General features: G+C 47.5%; 1 protein-coding gene and 1 long non-coding RNA gene across 4 annotated transcripts; one reads left to right on the top strand and one right to left on the bottom strand.

Annotated features, from left to right (window-relative positions):
• Positions 1 to 1,260: 1,260 nt before the first annotated feature.
• TBX3 (T-box transcription factor 3) lies at positions 1,261 to 14,652 on the bottom strand. Of its 2 annotated transcripts, XM_053588661.1 has the most exons (8): positions 13,064 to 14,652; positions 11,180 to 11,447; positions 10,182 to 10,241; positions 9,729 to 9,875; positions 7,745 to 7,821; positions 6,496 to 6,653; positions 4,428 to 5,104; positions 1,261 to 2,659 (listed from the first exon to the last, which is right to left on the bottom strand). In XM_053588661.1, the coding sequence occupies exons 1-8, from the start codon at positions 13,450 to 13,452 to the stop codon at positions 2,198 to 2,200; spliced, it is 2,238 nt and encodes a 745-aa protein (XP_053444636.1). In that variant the 5' UTR covers positions 13,453 to 14,652; the 3' UTR covers positions 1,261 to 2,197. The 2 variants fall into 2 exon arrangements, with proteins under 2 accessions (XP_053444636.1, XP_053444637.1); XM_053588662.1 differs by lacking the exon at positions 10,182 to 10,241.
• On the top strand, positions 14,545 to 17,738 carry LOC128583957 (uncharacterized). 2 transcript variants are annotated; one of them, XR_008379602.1, is made up of 4 exons: positions 14,545 to 14,616; positions 15,436 to 15,585; positions 17,059 to 17,230; positions 17,540 to 17,738. It is a non-coding gene; the product is annotated as an uncharacterized LOC128583957 (long non-coding RNA). The 2 variants fall into 2 exon arrangements; XR_008379601.1 differs by lacking the exon at positions 17,059 to 17,230 and having other exon boundaries at positions 17,540 to 17,735.
• Positions 17,739 to 21,245: the final 3,507 nt, after the last annotated feature.

A 21,245-nucleotide genomic window follows, 5' to 3' on the forward strand; every position in this document is an offset into this window, starting at 1 on the left:
CCTGGTTCAATTTGAGGCACTAGGACAGGCGGGAGTGTGCGCCTGGCTGGGGGAGGCGTTCAGTCCTACCTTCTTTAACCTGGAGAGTTGCTGCCTTGCCAAGCCCAGTGTGGTGGAAAGGGGATTCTGCTAGTCTTTCCCCGCGCCAAATAGACGGGTGCAAGAAGGCATTTTTTGACTTGGATTCCCCAGGTCTCTGTCAAGGGGGAGAACGAGCTAAAAACAAAAAACATTCGTAGTGCTCGAACTGATTTTTGGTCTGATCCGTGTGGGAAAAGCTGACTTAGAGAGCAAGGCTGTCTTTTTCCATTAAAACTTAAGTATCCTAAAATTACTATTCTTCCCGAATTCTAATCAGGCCCCTTTCCGCCTTCCGTTTTGCTTCCTAATTTAAAGGAAAAGTAATTTCAGATTTCTGAGCAGCTCCCTTCGCTCGAGTAAGGGACTTTTGTTTTTAGCTTTGTAACTTGAGTGACTTATTTTGGTTCGCTGGGGGCGGTCTTAATTATTTAAAGGCGAATGGAAGGGAGTAGACGAGAAAGGGGCTGAATCCTTTCCTGACCCTCCACCTTCAGCAAAGGTTACTAACGAAAGCATTTAACACGAGGTCCAAAGGCATTTCAATAAAAATTTATTGAAATTTCAGTGACGTTTTAAAGAGAGGGGGAAAATAATACAGAAAACCAAAGAACTCATCAACAACTATAACACAAAAATATACCTTCATGAATTTTTGTCTTTAAACGATCTCTCAGCACCTGCCTTTGTAACTGTAAGTATATCCCTATGGGCACCAATTCAAAACACCATCAATATTGAACACAGTAGTAAATTAATTCCACTTTGTGGGAAATTAGAGACTAGCAAATACAAATATAAAAGAAAAAGTAAAAAATCAAACCACGGGCCTCTGCCCTCCTTCCACAGCAATCTCAGCTGTGTTTTAAAGAATTTAAACTAGACTGGAAAGTGGCACCCCCCTCCCCAAATTTGGCTAACATAGGAAATAGCACTTTCACCCACTTTGAGACATCAAGAAAAATTGCAAACAACTCTTTTGAAAGTGTGTTGGTGTTGGTGCAGAACGTGTGTGACCTGGAAATAAAATCAACTAAAGGAAAACACGAACAAAAAATCTGACAGTTGCCAATCCTATTTACATAGAGCTATATACAATGTCAATAAATTAAAGTTTAATTTTCTGAGCATTCATATTCCACCTATTTACAAGAGTTATCAAATAATTACATAAATACTTTGTCTAATAGTCTCGCTTCTTCTTTATTATTTTTTTAAAACCTTGCTATTGCATATACAGGAAAGAGAACTGCCAAAGAGAGACATGAATCCTGCTACACAGCTTAGATAAAATAAATTCATTTTGTGTGTTTTTCCACCCTCTTCCCTCTAAATCCCCTTCCCCCTTGGGGTTGCCAATTTGAGGACACAGGACTGGGAGAGGGGCACGGGGTATGTTCTTTTCTTTCTAAAAGCAAGCGTTCAAAATAAAACCCACAAATACATTACTGTGGAACATGCAAAAAGAGACCTACAGTGGCTCTTAAAACATCACGAGAATATTAAAAAGACACAGATTTAATTCTTAATAGAGACTAAACAAGGATGGCAGGGCTTCCCTACCCAAACAATGCTGCTCAGTAATTTATTGAGAACTGATAATGCAAGTCACTATAAAGTTTTTAATCTTCACAAACAGAATCAAGTTAATGTATGCATTTGTCCCAATTTTTTTGAACTTTATTTGTTTTTGTTTCCACTTGACACAGTGAAGGAAAAAAAAAAATATATATATATATATATAAATCCACACTGAGGTGGTGCCTTTGAACACCTCCCCTCCTGGTGGGCTTGGCTACCTTTGTCTTCAGCCACAGCTCCCAGACCAGCCTGGCTGGAAGTTGTTCTCCACATACTGTTTTAACTTCCACCCCCAATAGCTCAATGCAACAATCGGAATCAGGGCCCCTGGAATCAGAGCCAGATCCCGGATATATAAACCACGCCAAGAAGACAGGGCCTGTCTCTAGTACATTCTCTCAAGGGAGTCCAGCACCCCTTCCTGGACAGGACTGCAAAGGAAAGGGCTAACCCCACGGCAGGCCCGTGGTTTATTTTACATCCTACAAAGTGCACTGCAGACTTGACTGGACTGGAATGAAGACTTTCTGGGAGGGGTTTATGGGGACGTGCTGCGGGATCTGTCCGGCTTGGCTTCCAAGCCGCTGACCAACCGCTGGATACTCTGAAGTTCGCTGGTGGCCGCCTCTTTCTCAGAGCAGAGTTTGGGCGACAAGGACACGGAGCTAGAGGAGAGCGTGGAGGAGCGGCTGTTGAGTTCCGAGCCCGAGTCCACAGCCACCGAGGCGGGGCTCGCCGCCAGGGCAGCGGCTTTGCCGTCCAGGGGCCCCGCGGCCGCTGCCATGGAAGGCAGGGCGGTGGTGAGCAAGCTGCTGCTGTCGGGGACGGGCACCGGGATGGAGTAGGGGCTGTAACGCAGGCGCGGGCGCATGGTGTTCAGATTGAGGAAGGGGTGGCGGTGCACCGAGCTGGAGGCCGCTGCGGAGGAGGCGGCCGCTGCAGCCGCCATGTACGTATAGGGGTAAGGGAACAGGCTTCCGAAAGGGGACATGGCCAGGCCCTGGGGAAGGAAAAGAAATGCACAGTCAGTCGAGTAGGGGCCGCAGAGTGAGGAGCTGCCAACCTCTTCCATCTCCTCCCTCTACCAAGGGCAAGTCATTAATCCTTTTCCTTTGGGGAGTGGGGGTGGGGTGGGGACAACACTGGGGCTTCTCCAGGTTCAAATCTTGTAGTGTCACCCTAGGCAGAGGGACTTAACTACCTGTACCTCAGATTCTTTATATGAAAAACAAACAAACAAACAACAACAAAAAAAGAAGTGTAAGAATTCATATGCCTTTTGGGAACTTGTTGGATATGAAATGAATCACTATGCACATATAGACTGTAGCAATCCCTCCAAGGGTTAGTTGTTGCACCTGCTAAATGGGGCTACAGATTCAGTCTCCCCCACAAGTTGGCTGAGGGAGAACAAAAGGGCATAAATTATTAGGCATTTTTTTTTTGCCATTCTTGTCCCCCCTCCTCAAATCCTCCCACACCCATCTTAGAAATTACTCAAATGAAAACCCCCTCAGGGAAGATCTTAAGCAAAAGGAAATCAAAGTGAGGGGAGGGAAATAAAAGGGCCTTTTTTATAAATGGAGACAAAGAAATCATGGATTTATAGGTGGGAAGCTGAGGTAGGCCCCAGGAGTTCAGGAATTCACTGAGCTAGGTACAGACAAAAACAGAATTGAAAATGTGGGGACCTTGGATTGGACCACTTCTCTCTGTACCACGTCTTGAGGTACTATTAGTGTTTGTTGGCTCAGGCAGCCCCTGGCCCACCTATCACCTGCCCACCTATGACACCATCTCCAGGAGAAGCCAGCCGAAGAGCTGAGAGGGATTGAGAATTGCCAGAAGTCTTTTTCTCAGCTCCCTCTTTCCCGGAGAGGGGGAGGGCAATCCTGCCTCTTGGCTCAGAGAAGGGAGACGAATGTGCTTAGACAAAACAAAAGGCAACAGCATGCAGAAAACATCATAGAACCTTTCCACTGGGTTCAGAGTATTTTGAGCAGCCTGAGACTTCTCCCCAGCCACCCTATGCTGTCTGAACCATACACAGACCACCAGGCCTGATCCCACTCCTCTGACATTTCCCATGTGCGCACAAACCATTTACCCTGTGAGGAATAGGCTGGCCTGCTCCAAAGTGGGGGATGAGGAGAAAAGGTTGGGAGACTCAAGACTGAACTCAAAAAGTCACTTCCCCTTCCCAGGCCTTGGTTTCTCTCTGGTCCAATTCCTGGGGGGAGGGTTGGCTATGAGATACTTAAGAAGATACTCTGAAGCTAAACTCAATAACCTTCCAAGAGGCCCTGGAGTCAGTCAGCCTGGGACAGACAGAGCCCCAGCTCTATGGAGTAAACGCTGTGTGATCTTGGACAAGTTACTCAACATCTCTGGGCCTCTTCCACTTCATTTGTAAAGTGGAAGTGATAATCATAATCGTGCCACTAAAAGGTTAGATCAAACGAATCAGAGAAGATCAAGCACTTAGAAGAGGGCCTGGTACAAAGTTAAGTGCTGTGCATAGCTTAGTGACTCTACCTACCTACCTAATCTGCTAGAAACATCCCTCAACTTAGAAAAATATTTTTAAGGGTTTTTTTTTTGGGGGGGGGGTTGGTCATGATCACTCAGTGAGATAAGCCTTGAACCTAATAATGGCTTTATCTCTACTAGTTAAAGCTTCTAGCCAAGGGGCTGGGTGAGGATCTGGTATCAAGGAGCAGAGAAACTAGAGGGAACAGGGAGGGACTGGGAGGAGGCAATATAAATACCTGAGAGGCCAGGACGTGCTGCTGCAGGTGGAAGGGCAGGGTGGCCGCAGATGCCCCAGACAGTCCCTGCGCCGCGGCGGCAGAGGCCATAACGGTGGAATCCAGGCCCGAGACACCGGTGGAGGCCCCGGACACAGTGGCCAGCAGGGGCCCCATGCCAGCTGCCATGCTGGAGAAGGCACCCCCCATGGCGAACTGACCGGGGTGCAGGAAGAGAGGGTGCCCGTTGAAGAACTGCTGGCCCGCCAGGCCCGGGGCGAAGCCGAGGCCGGGCAGGGGCCCCTGGGCCAGGTGCGCGGCTGCCGCGTCTGTCTGCACCGTGAGCGGCGCGAAGGCCTCCTTGCCAGGCAGCGCGCGTGCCTCCTCCACCTTGGACGTCGCGGCGCCCTCGCGGCCGGGGCTCCTGCGCTCCTCCGCGCCCAGGCCGCGGGTGCTGGACGAGATGGTGGCCGGGCTGTGGCGCGAGTCCGGCGACGCCTTGTCCAGCCGCCCAGTGTCTCGAGGCCGGCCACCTGGGTCTGCAGCGAAGAGGTGCCCCTTGACTGCCGGGCTGCTCTTGTCACGACAAGGCTCCTCCGACGTGGTGGTGGAGATCTTGGCCGCGTCACAGGCCTCCGGGCCGTGCTCCTCTTTGCTCTCGGCTTCAGCGTCGCTCTCACCCTCGCTGGGACATAAATCTGATCATAGGAGAAGAAAAACAGCGAGACAGAAGGGCGTTAGCCTCCATCCGGCCCGTAGAATTCCAATTCCCAAGTCTGAATTCCAGCTTGTCGTTTACTGACTGCGTAATCCGGGGCAAACCCCTTCACCTCTCTGCAGCTCTCATCCGCAAGATGGGGATGACTGGCTGGGAGATTCAACAAGCTGTTGTGAACTTAAAGTATTTAGATAGAGTTTAACTCCCCCCTCAGAAGGATACACCCCCAAATCAGTAGCTCATAATTTATTTTGCTTATTTTTTCAAGCACCGTTGACCACCTGTTGTGTCAGACAAAGCCTTGACAATGCATTTTCCTTTCCATTGCAAATTAGCTTTTTTTTTTTTTAAGAATCACTAAAAAAAAGTCACTAGTGGAACATTCCAATTACTACTAGAGTCTGTTCAGTGAGTGACAGAGGTCAGGACCTTCCATAAATTTGTGAACTGTTTTGGAAGGATTTGTTTGGAAAGAGCCCTGGCATCTGAATTGGTAAGGGCATAATGGGATACTCCTCTCTCAATATCCACACTACAATTAAGCCTTCCCCAGTCTCTGCAGACAGAGATGGGTGCTGGGCAGCATGCTCACAGCCTGGGGACAATTCTAGATTCATTTTTGCTTTCACCACGCCCTCTGTAGGTGTCCTACTACTAAAAAGAAGGAAAAAAAAAAAAGGAAAAGAAAGAAAAAGGGATCCTATTTTATGTTTTGAGCTTAAATGGATGGAAGACATAAAGGACTTTCATTTTATTTCACAAAAACTAGGTTTCTTCCCTTCGTGAGTGACCGTGTGTCTTTCCAAATAAATTAGGGCTTGTTCTTGAAATACAGGGAGCTGACTGGGGATTTGAACCATCTTGTCCACTCCTCCCACCCCCAAACTCCACCTGTAGGACAGATCCCCAATGCTCCATCTCAATTGTTTTCTCCATAGGTGGATGTTTTCTCAGCCACCTTCTGTTACAGGTAGCAGAATCCCTTGCTTTCCCCAGCCCCAAACAGTTTAACCTAAAGTTCAAAGACGGTGAAAAGTTATCAATTGGAGGCTTTCTTGATTGGAGAGATATAGAGGCAGAGAGGAGAAAGGGAAGTGCTTCAGGCACATTTTCGAAGTTGCTACAGCCCAGAGGTAATATACCAAAGACAGTTCCCTGCCAAATAAGGGATGTTTGCTGAAAAGGGGGTTCTGAGCTCTGCTTATACTACCTTAGGGAAGTGGTGGTGGTGGGGACACACCTGATGGCCCTGTTTGAACTTTGGCTCTCATCTAGAAGGGTCTGCAACTTTTAAAGGGTAAGTACCCATTCTCCTAACACTTCCAGGTCACTAAGAGCTTTAGTCCAGTCATCACAGGTGACCAGCCCTACCTTTGAGGTTCGATGTCCCTACAGTAGAGACTGCTGGAGAAGAAGCCTGAGCAAAGCAGTTGAAAGCTGCCTGTTCGCTGGAGGACTCATCCGAGGTCCCATTCTCCTTTTTGTGTCTTTCATCAAACACTCTCATGGACTGCAGGGTGAGCTGTTTTCTGTGGCAGAAGCCCACACCCAGCATTATTGAATGCAACGTACATTTCCCCTCTTTGTTTTCCTTAACTATTTCCAAAGGGGCATATACATACCTCACCCGACTGCCACCCACGGACAACCTTAATTCTCTGAAACCTGCTTGCCCCAGGGCAGTCACACAGACCTAAGCTTTGTTCTGACCCTCTAACTGAGCTGAAGAGTGTGGCATGGGGGAAGGGAGGAAGGAAGAAGGCTTCAGTTGCATTTATTCAGTATGGGAGTTTCATTAGAAAAAGGCATTTGCTTAGGCTGTGAAATCTTATTTCAAAGAAAGAGGAGAGGGTGGAGCCAGCCACAGACAGCTGAACTGGTGGCCTTACAGAGGGAGATCTGGGTGCCCAACCCTGCAAACACAATGTGGTCTGTCCCCAGCCTACCAAACTCCTGGAAGGTTGCTACATTGGGAGGAAATAGTTATTTCATGGTGCACTTTACTGTAATCGTTTCATCAACACATTAATTGGAATAAAATTCTATTTGGATGTTAGAGATTATTTTCTTAAGGGTCACCCCAAGGGAATATAGGTTAAAAATTTGGGGTGATTTTCTGGATTTTAGAAATTCTTTGGAAAGGGGTGGGGGAGGGGAGTTCTTTCATATACTCGTTAGCTGTCTACTTAATGCAAAATGATACACAACCCTAGGAAGGGGATAAGTCTTAGATCTCTCAAGGGGGCCCAGCTCTGTCTAAAGGTATCTGAAAGACAAGATTGCAAAAATTCCAAAGCATTGTGTGAATGATTTTGTCCCTTCCTGGGACCTGTCTAGGAGAAACTTAAAATTAGTAATTAACAGGCATTCTTATATAATCTGTGTTCCACAATCTTTTACTTACAGAGACAACTATAGTTGTAGCCTAGTTAATTTCCTTAAAGGTAACAAGTAGGAGGTAGAAAAAGTCTAGTGTATGTAAGAAGGAGTTGGGGAAGCAAATTATTTCCACCCACTCTTTTCAGTATAAGTGCCTGCATCCCACTTCTATCACTTGCAGAGTTGGAGGACAAACAAGTGATTTTTCTAAATTATCTGAGAAATAATTGCTTCAACTCACCGTTTTTCTCTCCTGCCATTTCCAGTGTCTCTGAAACCTTTTGCAAAAGGGTTGTTGTCTATTTTTAACTGAGTTATCTATAAGAGGAGATACAAACAAGACAGAGACTTTGGCTTCATTTTCCAGAGTGTTTTGGGAGTGTTTTTCCCAACTTTATTAATAGTCTCCTAGAAATGTGACTGGCAACAGAAGCCCTATGGCTATGCCAGGGAAAGGAGATAATGGCACAGATTGGGAGAAAATGGGGAGAGAAATCAAAGGCATAGAGCTTGCATCTCCCATAGGAAGCCAAACCAGGGATTCCAGGCTGAAATCACCCAAGGAAATTCTTTTCTTAGGGCAGCCAACAGCTGGGTTTAGAAATAGAAATGTTGTCAAAGTTGTCAGGCAGAGCAACCTGTAGATCTTAAAATTATTCTTTTATTTTGATTTTTTTTACACAATGCAATTAATCATAAAATATGTTAGGGCATACTCCCCTGCCTCCAAATACACACACACATGCACAGAGCACACGCACCAACCTTTTCCATGAATCTAATAAATGATTTATGGGGCCTTGCTACCCTTGTGTTGGAGTGAGTTTGATTTTTTTTTACTGGAAGGGGTGGTTTGAGGAATTACAATACTGACAATTACAGATGTAAAAGGACTGAATGACCACTGGAAACATTTGTTTTCATTTACATGCTCTGCCACCGCCATTAGGAAAAGGCCCATGGCTTCTTTGTCTGATCAAAAATGCTACATTTTATTATTACATTAACAGCTTTGTTTCAAGGGTTTCTGGGTCAAGAGGGAACATGCATTTTGCACACTGAAGAAAAATGCCATAGTATGTAATCTTTCAAATTCCATCCCCTTGGGGGAAAAATGTATATATACAGAATTACTCAGAGGTGACAAAAGGGCCCCTCAGTTGAAATCTTGTTCTTGGAATAAATTGCTGTAGCAAGACTCCGGTTTCATATTCGGCAGGGAGAGGAGGTCCTGATATCTTAGTCCCCAGAATAAAGAAATCTATCTGGAACATCCTATCATAGGTCCACAGAGGACCCACAGACAGTGACCGTGAGTTGAAAATGCTGGGTGTCATCAGGTGAACTGGACTCCCATTGCATCCAGGATTCAGAAGTTGAAGGGCAGGTACCAGTCCCTCTCCCACTTCCAGAACTGCCTGCTAACAGCCAATCTGGGAACTGGTGAATCAGCAGCAAGGGTCACTTTCTGTGCCCATGACCTTCAGGCCACCTAACTCTAGACTTCAGGTACTTCCCTATTTGGGGGTCTTTCTAATACTCAGCTTCAGGCCCAAGAGAAAAAACATTTTCAAATGTAGTGGTGACTTCGGCCACTTTAACTCAAAAGCCTCAGACAACTCCATCAGTATGACCCTGTGATCAGGGTAGGTTTTTCCAACCACATACATGCGCATGCACACACACACAAACACACACACATCATAAAAAACACAGCAGCATAAAAGGTAATAAAAACCAGACCAGCTACTCAGGATTTCTGGCTAGGGGTGAAAAGCCGGTCTCCACTAGGATTCTCCTCCCATGATCCCGAATGGCTTTTGCCTTAAATTTTTAGCTGGTTCCTTTTAAACCTGATTTCTTGATCCTTCTTCCCAAGGGGGAAGAGGATGAACCTTAAACAAACAGAGAAAAGCAAGCTGGGGAGTGGAGAGTGTTTACCATCAGCAACAGCAGTTATAGGAGCTTTTTGGTGACAAAATTAGTTTGGCTTTTTTTTTTTTTTTTTTTTTTAACTTAGCATTGAAGTCCTTGCTGGTTGACAGGTTTTTTTCTTGCCTCCTCAAGGTGCTGGTGCTCTTTACCTCCACTCCAATGCTCCACAAATCACAAAAGAAAATTCAAGACTCTTATCCCAATTTTCCAGTAACTTTCCCACCCTGACCCAAAGCAGCTTAAAGGGGAGGGGAAATATCACCATTAAAAAGAAAAGCCCCCTTGGTTACCTTATCATTCTGGTATGCAGTCACAGCGATGAATTCAGTTTCAGGGAATAAGTATGTCCGAAATGTACTGTAAGGGAGTTTCAAGATGTCATTGGCCCTTACAATGTGGAACCGCGGCTGGTATTTGTGCATGGAGTTCAATATAGTCTGCAGGGGCAGGGGAGAGGAGACACATAAAAAAAAAAAAAAAAAAAAAGAAAGAAAAGAAAAGAAAAAAAGAGGATTTAGCAGGACAAATGGGATCTTAGGACCCCTGCCAAGCTGACATCTTCCCCACCGCAGGGTACCACGCTTGTACCACTTTTACCGAGCCCACCTCCTGGGAGTACCTCCTGGGTACATTTTGCTCCACAGATGTTATCTTCTGGAGAATCCAAATTGCTCCTCAATTTCCAAAGGGTTCCCCCCACCCTCACCATCTAAAGATCATTCGTACCTTGAACCCTAGCCTACCTGAGTACCAAAACTATAATTCCCCTGCCACGTTGCGTGATCACTTGGGAAGGCCAAAGTCTTAAAAGATAGAGAAAAACATGCATTTTAATTTACAAAATGATTCAGTACTTTAAGCGCCCACTAATTGCTGAGCCCAATCCACTTAAAGCCCTGAAAGGCTGAACTCTAGAGAGGAATATTTATGCCTTAATCAAATCAAGGGCTTCAAATGCAATTCCTGCCAGCTGAAGATGTTTCCTTGCTATTCATGTCTTCCTGGGCCTAATCTTTCTGCTTATTCCTCGCTTATCGCTGTTTATTTTATCGAAATGTTGGGGAGGGGTAGAGAAAGGGGCAAAAGGTCCCTTGCCTGACTTGTACAAGTAATTCAAATCTTCTAAAAGTTTCTAAGCCCTCACTCCCTAAATCCATATACACACTCCCCCCCACACACACACACATATACATACACATATTATTTATTAACTGGAGATCATTTCTACTAAACCTGACTATCACCTAAACCAAATCAATTCTTTAGTAAAAAAAAAAAAAAAAAAATTTAAAGAAATGTATTCACACCGTTTAACCAACACAAAGCTCCAAGAATCTTAAACTCTCCCAGGAAATAATATGGCTGATTTCAAAATAGCAAAATAGAAGTGTGATATTTTAAACCAAAACAAATCCTTTATGAACACACAGCTTTGAAATTGATTTTAGATCTTTATTTATTTCACTGTCAGGTCAGGAATCTATCAAGGAGCTGGAATTGCTAGAGAACATGAGCCGTAAGTTTTCCAACCCCTATTTCTTTTAGAATTGCCAGGCCTTCCATTATTCTGAGAGAAACACCCTGGAATTCTCTCCTTTCTCCGGCTCTCTTGTAGTTCAGATAAGTTTGCTATGCTTAGGGTGAAGGAAGGGAGAGGTCTGGGCCAAAACTGGAGAAATGAGAAATTACTGCTTTTGATAGCAAGAGGAGAAAATTTTACTTGAAAGAAGCGGAAACTTACAAATCCATGTTTATCCGAAATGTTGTTGGTGAGTTTCAGTTTGTGGAACGTGACGACTTTGGACATCCACTGTTCCCCAGTAGCGGGGCTGTCTGGGTGAATGTACATTCTCTTTGGCATTTCAGGGTCAGCTTTACCTGCTACCATCCACCGAGAATTGTGAAACTTATATCGACAGTCATCAGCAGCTATAATGTCCATCAATAAAATATATTTGGCTTTTTTATCCAGCCCAGAACATCTCACTTTAAATGGAGGAAACATTCGCCTACAATAAGGAAGAATAGAAAAGAAAAAAGAAAGATAAATCACTCAGAAGCTTGGGTTCGATTTCCTATTTATCACAAAATAAATCAAGTCGAAGACTTTCTATTGTGACTGACAAGCTTATGTTTTTCAGAGGAGCAACTGGTTGCAAAATTTTCTTCCACAACTAAGGTATTATATATGCTCGGTTTCTCTATGTTTAGATGCCCCAAGAGTCAAAACAAATAAATTGTGGCACTTGTCTAATCATATCGTTAAAAAAAATTGTTTTCCTCTCTATCACTCTACAGATTACTCTCTTTATAGAAAATCCATGCTCATGTCTTTTCCTGTGGCTATCTAGTTCTAAATAACTTGGGGTACGATTGTAGTAAAGTGCTGTTGGTGGAAACTAGAATTTTCCACCACCCATTGATGAGAAAATGTTAAACTTATCAAGGAAATTAATATCAAGTTGCGTGCAAGCCCTCCCTGCTGCAGAACAGCAATCCCTCAGTTAGTGAAATGAAACTGGACTTCGGGGAGTTCTCAGAATGAATTTTGCAGATTGGGGTGGACTACCAGGCCTGATAACCTATCTGCCTGTGGAGCAGCTAGCCACATTCCCCTACTTTAGGCCAATCCAAAACTGCAAGATTGTGCCGCCAAATTGCTCTTAATTTCACAGAAGTGTTGGCATTCTGTACTCTTGACTTAAAAGCAAACACTTCACTGGGAAACTAACTAAACGTCTTGTGGGTTGGAGCAGGATTTTATGCCAAACTTTGGCCCCATTTAGCTTGGAAGGAGAGAGAAAGCTGAAGACATCAAGAGGGAGGGTTTTATTTTTATCGTTTAACTTTATGCCTTTATAGACTTCAGAGCTATTTTTCTTTCTTTCTTTTTTTTAAATCAGTGATTTTGCTACAGGGTCCTCTCTTCCAGACAGATTTTGGTCAGGCAAGCACCTTTAGTCATTATGTAAAACATGGTTTATAATATTCACACATTAAAAACAAAATAGCTGTGTTGTTATGTGTCCACACCACCTCCTGAGTTCTGCAAACATAATCTTAATTATCCAAAATTGCCTGCTGAACTCTTCCTCGGGTTACAGACACACGTGAAGTGGTGTGGGCAAACAAACCAAAATGTCCTTGGGTTTCTCTCTGTCCCCTGCCAGCCTTAAGTTCAGGCCCACTTCAGACCCAGAGGCTAGGCTGAAGGGCAGAAAAGGCCTCCCACCACGATCGCAGGAGAAAAGAGCTTTAACTTTTTCTGAGTACAAAATAAAACAGACAAAACCACAACATCAACCAAGAAATGAGGATGTTCTAGAAAGGTCTGAAGAGCGAACTCCTTGCTTCCTGCAGGGATGTCTGTGCTCCTCTGAAAAATTCTGTCTGTTCCATAGGGAACCCAGGACGCGGTCCTATGGAAGGCTTATGCAGACGCCCAGGTAAGCTGAAATTTTCTGCCACTGGGGCAGGGCCTGAGAGAGTCTCTACACATTGCTAGGGAAACTAAGTTTTCGTTCTAGCCCTAAGAACCAGCCGATAACTTTTCTGGGAAGAGAGACATACAGGGAGGAAAACCTTTCCAATAGTTGGGAGAAGGAGGCCCCAATCCCTTGCTTACCTTCCGGACTTGGTGATGACCATCTCGGTACCCCGCTTGTGAAACTGATCCCAAAGTTCTTTAGCCTCCAGGTGCACCTTGGGGTCATCCTCCACTTCTTCTTCGGGCTCCATGGTCTTTAGAGGCCTCAGATGTGCCTGGGGCCCCAGGGACGAGAACGGGATGCCAGTTTCCGCCGCCCCCACTAATTGATCCATGATCGGCTTGGCCAGGGCGCCGGGCAGCGAGAGCGCCGCTGCGCCGTTGGGAGGCAGCGTGAGCGCAGGGAAGAAGGGCGGCTGGTGACCCAGCACCGCGCTCATGGCGAAGTCCGGCGCCCGGTGAGGTAGGAACGGATGGTAGGCCATGCTTGTCCCAGGAATGACCGGATCTCTCATGGAGAGGCTCATCCACTTCAGGCGGGCCGCTGAGCTCCAGCCGGGGACAAGTCCACCGCTGCTGATTTTGTTGTTGTTTTTTCTTTTTGGTTTTTGTTTGTTTGTTTATCAGCAGCACATAGTTCAAAAGAAAAAAGGGGGGAGGGAGGGAAGAAAGCACTACTAAAGTACTTCAAAAGGAAGGGGAAAGGGGAGAAGAAATCCCGGTTTTAAAGAGGGCAAGGCGAAAAATCAGGAGACATAGTCGCTCGGGTGACCGTTCTTGTGCCTGGCGTTTTCAAAAAGCCGCTCCTGAAAGTCGGTTTCAGAAGCGAGAGGAGATAGTGGGGTCTCCACTGGAGCCTGAGCCCGGCCGCTTAGCTCGAAATAGACACTCCAGCCCTTCGTCCGGGGAGTCTTTCCCCAGTCCCTAGATTCTTTGTTGCAAATGCGAATGGTTCTCCTGGACTTTTTACCTTTGCTTTTTCTTCTTCCCCCGCCTCCCTATCTCTCTTCCTCTCTGTCTTTCTCGCTGGAGGCGTCTGCAGCTGTGCTAGACCCGACTTTCACAGGGAGCGAGAGGGTGGAAAAGTCTCTCTCTTTAAAAAAAAAAAAAAAAAGAAAGAAAGAAAAAAGAAAAAAACCTGATTAAAATCCCCTACTACCGGCGCTATCAAAACTTGAACTGCAAACTGGCTTCCGTTCGCCCTCCTCCTCCTTCCTCCGCTCCCAGCCTCCGGAGGGTGTCTCGGTTTCAATCCGAGTCTCGCAGTGCTCTTCTCCCGTGCCTCTCTTCCTTGTCCTAAAACGCGAGCGAATTCGCTTCCTAAATCTGCGTCCAGGCGCGCAAGGTAGGGAGGATTTAGAGGGGGGAAATGGAAAGGAGAGAGAGAGAGACCGAATAAGAGAGGGAGGAAGTAAGGGAGGGAGCGAGAGAAAGCGAGAGCTCCTCGCCACCCTCCTCCGCCTCTAGAATTCCCCGGGCGTCTGCTCGGCGGCTCTAGAAGGTCGGGCTGCGCTGTGGGCTGCGGGGAGCCGGAGGCCTCTTGATTGGCTCTTTGACGCTTTCGGACCAATTGTGTTGCTGCATAGGCGTGGTTTTCACAAGTCCAGTGCTGGGGGATAGAGCCGAGTTATAAAAAGAAGGTGTCGGAAACTGTAACGTCGCAGCGCCGCATCGGTACTACTGCCTGTCCGGTGAATATGTCAACATGATCAGAGGGAGGGCGGGAGCCACTGGGGAGCGCGCGCTCAGAGCCGCCTCTAGGTGGCTTATTGAGAGATCGCTGCGGCCGCGGAGCTAGCTCGCTCTCGTTCAGCCCACGTCTGAAATGCCTCAGTCATCCAGCCGGGGATCGAGGGAGGAGGCAGGCCCAGAGAGGAAGGGGGTGGGAGAGTGGGAGGGAGCGAGCGAACGAGCCGGGCGGGGAAGGCGGAGAGCGCGCCCGGGCGCCGGGCAGGGGCGCTCGCCTCTTGCGCGCTCGGCTCGCTTCTCCGACAGCCGCAGCTGGTTCTTTCTCCGACTCTTCCTCTCTCCCCATTCGAGCCGGGCGGACGCCTGAACCTCCTGAGAGCTGCCATTCGGCCGCTTGGCGCAACAAAAGCCGGCAGCAGCTGAGAGGCTAGCGCCAAGACTTCAGGCTTGCGCGCTCTCCAGCCCCACGTGGAGCCAAGCTCCGCCTGGCCACCGCTAAATGCTCTCGACTTCGGGTGTCTTGGTGCTGGTCTGCCTTGCGCCTGGGCATGCGGACATAGGAGAACACGGATGCAGCGACATATCAGCACACGCATGTGTGGGCTCCCTCTCCACCGCGGCCCTGTGCGGAGACCCAAACACCCCCAGTGTGTCTGTACTCTAACACGCCCCAACACACTAGCACTGAAAAACACCTACACACAAACACTTCCACGCCTGCACGACTGCTTCCGTCTGCTTTCTCCAGGGGAGATGGACTCTAATTTTTATGCAATAACATTTAGCAACCCTTTTTGATCTTGTTTTCCATTTGGATGCAGACCCTCATATTCTACCTGGATGTGTGTATGGATGTAGAGGAGAAAATGGAGGATCTGGACAAAGTGAGCAGAGCAAAGATCTAGCTTCTGGGCCTGTCCCCTCCAAGCTGCTGTCCTCACCTCTGGGGTCGGCTGGGTGTGGAGCTGCGGGTAAGGGGATGGGCGAGCAGGTTGGGAGAAGCGGGCCAGCCTGATATCTTCTTTAGGCATCTGTACTTATCTCCTGGTGCCTCAGTCAGTATTTTTCTCTACACCAGGGACTTATCTCACCAGAAATAGGGGGAGAATTTGTAAAACAAACAGTAAAACGCCCCCACCCAGAAGCAAGGTGACTGATTTCAGTAGGTAGGGTGGGGGCCTCAGCCAGGAAGGGAGACAGCAGGAACTTGGGTATCCGAGGCATTGGTGGTAACCCTGTCACCCAGCTCCGTAGGCCGGGTCAGAGGATCCCCAAACCCACAGTTCTCCACTGGGAGGTGGGGGTGGCGGGTAGGTGGCCCATCCTTTCTTACATGGAGGGAACTCTTGAGGACAATGTTATTTTTCTTACCCGGAGATTGATGGATGGAAAGGGAGCAGAGAAAGGCTGATTTTGGGGCCTAGGGGGTTAAGAAACCGGCGGTGTCTGATGTGTGTCTGTGTAGGCTAGCACAGGCCTCGCTCACATTTTCCCCATGCACCCCATAACCGTCCCCCACCCCACAGCCCCAGCTCCAGCTCCCAGATTCTAAGTGGCAGCAAATGAAGGGTGAATGTGCAGTGCCACTGTGGCCAACTGCCCCAAGATAGGGGAGGAACTTTTAATACAACAAGCTTTTCCAGCCTGGCATTTTTGACGCACATGGTTAAGAGAGCTTGGCACCAGTGTTGAGAATTCCCTGAAGTCACCAGAGAGAATAGAGTAGTTCTGCAAACCGCGTCTGTATGGCCATCTAGCCCCTTTCTTTACCTTTGGATTTTTCTCTGCTGTCCTCTACGTCTCTCTGCCCGTAGTTAAGAGAAGAGAAAGAGAAAAGAAGTGGTAGGGGCCCAAAGAAGTGGCTCGCCAAGACCCCTCCCCACGTCCTCTCGCCCCAGCCCCATCATGAAGGGTACTAGAGGCCAGGACTCCCCCCCTCCTTCTGCTGACCACGGAGGTCACTGCAGGGTTTCCTGAGTCTCAAGAGACAACAAGCACCCCTCCCCCACGTTGCTTGCCTCCGGGGCCAGGTCGCTTGCTGCCCCTTCAAGAGCGTCCCCAAGTCTCCAAAATCTGGTTTGGCTTGTACTTGGAGGCCAATCTCTCGCCGCCGCTCTTAGTGGAAGGTAAGGAGTTCTGCAATGACAATGTGACCCCCCTCTTCACGCATTCGGTGCCCACAAACATCCACAGGAGGGCAGAGAGACGTTTCTACCCGATCCTCCGCGTCCTGGCCTCCTGTCCGTTTTGGAAATGGGAGGGGAGCTTGCCTCTTGTACTTGTAAATATCTCGACTTGCTTCTGGCTTCGCGTGGACCCAGAGCAAGTTCTGCCCCTCACACAGGCCCCCTCCTTCAATTGTCTATTTTTGCCCGAAGCTTTAAATTAACCTTGAGGAAACCCCAGTTTGCTACTTCTGACCCCCACCTGTCCCACCTCTCCAGCACGCCAAGGAGAGAGGGAGAGGAAATTTTGCGGGGTTCTGAATCGAAAATGTCCACGTCTTGCTAATGGCCTGCAAACTTCCGCCAATTATGACTGACCTCCCAGACTCAGCCCCAGGAGGCTCGTATTATGCAGGGAGGCCGCCGTAATTCTGGGATCAAAAGCTGGAAGGTGCGAACTCCTCTTTGTCTCTGCGTGCCCGCCGCGCCCCCCTCCCGGTGGGTGATAAACCCACTCTGGCGCCGGCAGTGCGCTGGGTGATTAATTTGCGAACAAACAAAAGCAGCCCGGTGGCCACTGCGTTCGGGTTAAACATTGGCCAGCTTGTTCGGAAGACTAGTGCGGGCCCTGGCCTCTGGGAGGACCCACCAGGCTAGCGCGCCTCGGGCCCAGCTTCGGGCTCCAGCCGCCTGCTCTCCACGGTCTTTTTTTTTTTTTTTTTCTTGAATAACCCGGGAATCTTCTCTCCTTGGGTCTCAGGCTCAACAAAAGACACAGGGGAGACGTCGAATGAACCTGGCCCTCATCGGAGTCCAGGGAAAGAATACTTTAAGGGTGGGAGAAGGGAGAACAAATTCCAGAAAGAACCCAGGGATCTTCTGGCATCTCCGAATTGCAAAAGAAGTTTTTCACGCATCTGTACACCTAGAATTAAAATACGTATATAAATTAATTTCTAAAATCCTATCCATATTTGTAATGTGTCTGCAGCTCTTAAGGGGATAGAGTAATGTGTATGAGTGTAAGTGAGTTCTTTGACCTTTGGGAGGGGTGGGGAGAAGAGGACCCAGAAAATAAAGTTTTTTTTGGGGGGTGCAAACAAATGGACCATCAGCCCAGGCCACCTATGCAGCAGAGAAGCTTTCCCTGGCCTTTCACAGGAAAGGCCTGGTAGCCTCAATGTTGTCCCATATTTTCCTATGTTACTGCCTGCCTCAAACTACCACGGGGACAAACCGACCCTTCTGTGATTGAATGGTGTTTATCTGAAGTTTACAAAAAAGGAAGAAGGAGGGGGAAAGGATGGTGGAGAGGCGGGTCCGTTTATTTTGGCAAGTTCGCTGTAAATATTCCCTTCAGCGTGTGTGAGGTCTGGTGAGGGTCTATTACACGCTTATTCCCTCTTAAACTTTCACCCCGATTTGCCGCCGAGCTTTTTTCAGTTTCATCCGAGGTGTCGCTAAATTGGAAACTCTGTTAACGTAAGGCGCCCGTTTTTCTCCTGGGGTCTGAGGCCTAATTAAGAAGTTTTCTAAGGGAGTTGGTCAGTATATAAACTTTTACTGGGGAGGGGCTTTCTGGACGCCTGGCGGTGTAGAAATGGCTCCCGGTTCCTACCCGACGCCCTGATGCATTGGATCCTCTGATCTCTGCCTCTTTTGGTTTCAACCAACGTTGAAACAGACTAGGTGTCGGCTGTAGGGTTCCCATCCTCTTTGGGGCTCAGTTCTTCCAAGTGGGGAAATGATTTTCTTATCAAGGATCCCAGGGAAGCAGCTTCCTCGGAGTGCCAGGTTTACCATTCAAGGGTCCTGCTGAAAATCACCTTAGCACCTTCCACCCCTGTGTCTGTGCGTGCACGCACCCAGCCCTGGGTGCCACCTCTAACCCTGACTCTCAGTCCTGCAGCGCTCAACCCAGTGGAGGCTGCCTCTTCTTCTTGGAGCCTGGAACTCATCGCTCACCCCACCCTCACCCGCACCACCCCAACCAAATCCCTAAGGTTTGCTGAGCTCCTGTCCTGCCCACAAGCTGCAGGTTAGTCCCTGGAGAGAGAAGGTTAGCGTCCCCACCTTTTCTCCCTCCAGGGCAGACAACAAGCCTCGGGTTTGGACCAGACTGGGCAGGGCATTTACTTTTTGTTTCTCTTCGTTTCTCTTTTTCTCTCCTTTTTCTTTTGTCTCACTGTCTCTCAGTTCATCTTCATTCAGGAATCTTTGAAGGTAGATCTGAGAGCTTTCTTACTTTTTTCCCTTCTTCATTACCTTCTCCTCTTTCCCTCGCATCTATCTTGTTCTAGGGGTCTGTTTCTCCTTGTCTGTCTTTGTCCCCAAGACTTTAACTGCCTTTAACTTCTCCTGTTGTTCTCTTTTCTTTCCCTTTCCCACCTTCTCTCTCCTTTCTTTCTCTCTGTTTTCTCTGGCTGTCTTGGTTCTCTCTGAATTTTCTCCTTTCTGGCTCAGTGCCTCTGTATTTTCCCTCTTGCCCTTCATCATCCAGAAACCGTGACAGGCTGGAGATCCCTCTTCCTGAGGCTGGAGCAAACACTTTGCCCTCACTTCCTGGATGAGATAGATAAAATGTCTTAGGAGATGGAAAAAGGTTAGGCTCATTTGTCTAGGCTGGAAGTTTCACCTTCTCCCCTTGGTATTTCTCAAGTCACCCCTTTCCCTAAGGTTGATCCCGTCCCTGTCCTTATGCACTCAGATCCTGAACATCTTTTCTCTCTCTGTCCCTTCCTTTCTGAAGGCAGAAGCCCAGGGCGAGGGGGCTGCACATTGAGTTCCTAGCCCCAGCTCCCAGCTCCTTTCTTGCCCTAGCAGCACAGAGGCTCTCTGTAAGGCATATTTCCCTGTCCTCTGACAGCCCTCTAAATTATTGATCAGGGCAATTCAGTGCGAGTGTCTGTAGCATGTGTGTGTGAGAGAGAGGATTGTGAAAGTTGTCTAGCTTGGGGGAGCAGTATTTTTAGTACAGAGGCTCACTTTGGCGCCAGTTGGTTTATGTTGTTTCTAGAGCATCATTTGTTATACACTTAATCCATACCTATTATACCTCCTGTTAATGTAAATACAGCTTTGGAAAAAGTGAAATGAAAAGATTTCACCCTCTGTATTATTCTTATTAGCACCTACCTTGCATCAAAGCTGATCAGCCTGCAAAATGGCAAATCTGTACACAGCTAGTGATTTAGAGAAATTGGAAGGAAAATGAGGGAGGGTGTTTTTTATATATCTGTAAAGGTTTTCTTCCTCTCTCTCAGGAAAAGGAACTAATACTGGTTTCCTAAGTTTAAGCCAATCTATATCTTTAACGCTTTCTTTGTATGTATGCGTGTTTTACCCAATTACTTAAAAAAAAAAAAAAAGATAGTGCAATGGACATTACTTAGCTCAGCAGAAGGAATTCACAAGGAAGGGACTGGGAATTTTTCCTCTCATCTGATCCAGAATCATGACGGAGACACAGGCCAGAGCTGACTTTTGCCCTGGGGCACTTCTTACCACCCAACATTATTCTTTCTTCAGCATCCTTTTTTCCAGATTTTCAGTCAAGATGAGTCAGGGTTTAAATGGCTTCTCAGTGGCTTTGTGCCAGGGATTTTGCTAGTGGAGGGGGTGGCTAAGGGACAGAGTAAGAGAGTAGAGGAAAAAATATAAGAACACACTCGCTCCAATCCCCATGTGCAGACTGAAGGTGATATTTGGACAGGAGATTTACTTCTGTGACTTGCTTCTGTTTGATTCTTTCCTTTGTTCCTGGTGTCATTGTCAGGTGCCAGGGTTGTGAGGGGCAGTGGGAGCTGATGGGACGGAGGACACAGAGAGGTCTACAAGTGAGAGAGCATGGCAAATTAAATGACTGCTACCGCCAGGAAGGTTGACAGGCCAAAGAAAGATCGGCTGAACTAACTGTCCCCTCAGAGCCACAGACACGTTTTCTCAGTTTGAACACAGTATCCATTACTATTTCCCATACTGGGTTTCAATTAAAGAGGATGAGAGCAGAAACTTCACCAGTGCTTGGTGCTTCAACTATTTCCAACCAGGGTGAAAATATAAGGAGGGCACAGAGTCCTGCACATGTTGTTTTTTTCTCTTTCTTTTTTCCATTTCCTTCTGGTAGTGTCACCTCCACTCCTTGCCAGCCATCCAGCCTGCCTGTGCCCCCAAAGGTAATGATTCTATGTCTCCCAAATCCAGTGAGGATGAGGAGAGAGGGAAGGTGATAAAATTCTCCTGGATCTTGTCAGACCCAGTGAGCCCCCCGCCCACCCAGATGTAGCTATCCCAGGGGCACTGAGGCTTCAGGAGGGATTAAAGGTAGGCACAGGAATTTGAGGAGTGTGAACACTTAAAGGGTCCCAGGTTTTACTGTGGCATTGAAAACTGATAACATCCCTCCTGCCTTGCCTACCCCTATGGAAAATCTGATCTTCCATACGGGTATTCTTTTGAGGTTCTAG

This window comes from Nycticebus coucang, chromosome 4 (genome assembly GCF_027406575.1).
Source record: "Nycticebus coucang isolate mNycCou1 chromosome 4, mNycCou1.pri, whole genome shotgun sequence".
Classification (NCBI taxonomy): domain Eukaryota; kingdom Metazoa; phylum Chordata; class Mammalia; order Primates; family Lorisidae; genus Nycticebus; species Nycticebus coucang.

Coding starts and splice junctions, on each gene's coding strand:
- TBX3 (XM_053588661.1), bottom strand. CDS start 13,452: ATGAGCCTCTCCATGAGAGATCCGGTCATTCCTGGGACAAGCATGGCC. Junction 10,242..11,179: donor TTTCGGATAAACATGGATTT/GTAAGTTTCCGC, acceptor CTATCTTTTAAG/ACTTTGGCCTTCCCAAGTGA. Junction 2,660..4,427: donor AGCACGTCCTGGCCTCTCAG/GTATTTATATTG, acceptor TTCCTTCCCCAG/GGCCTGGCCATGTCCCCTTT.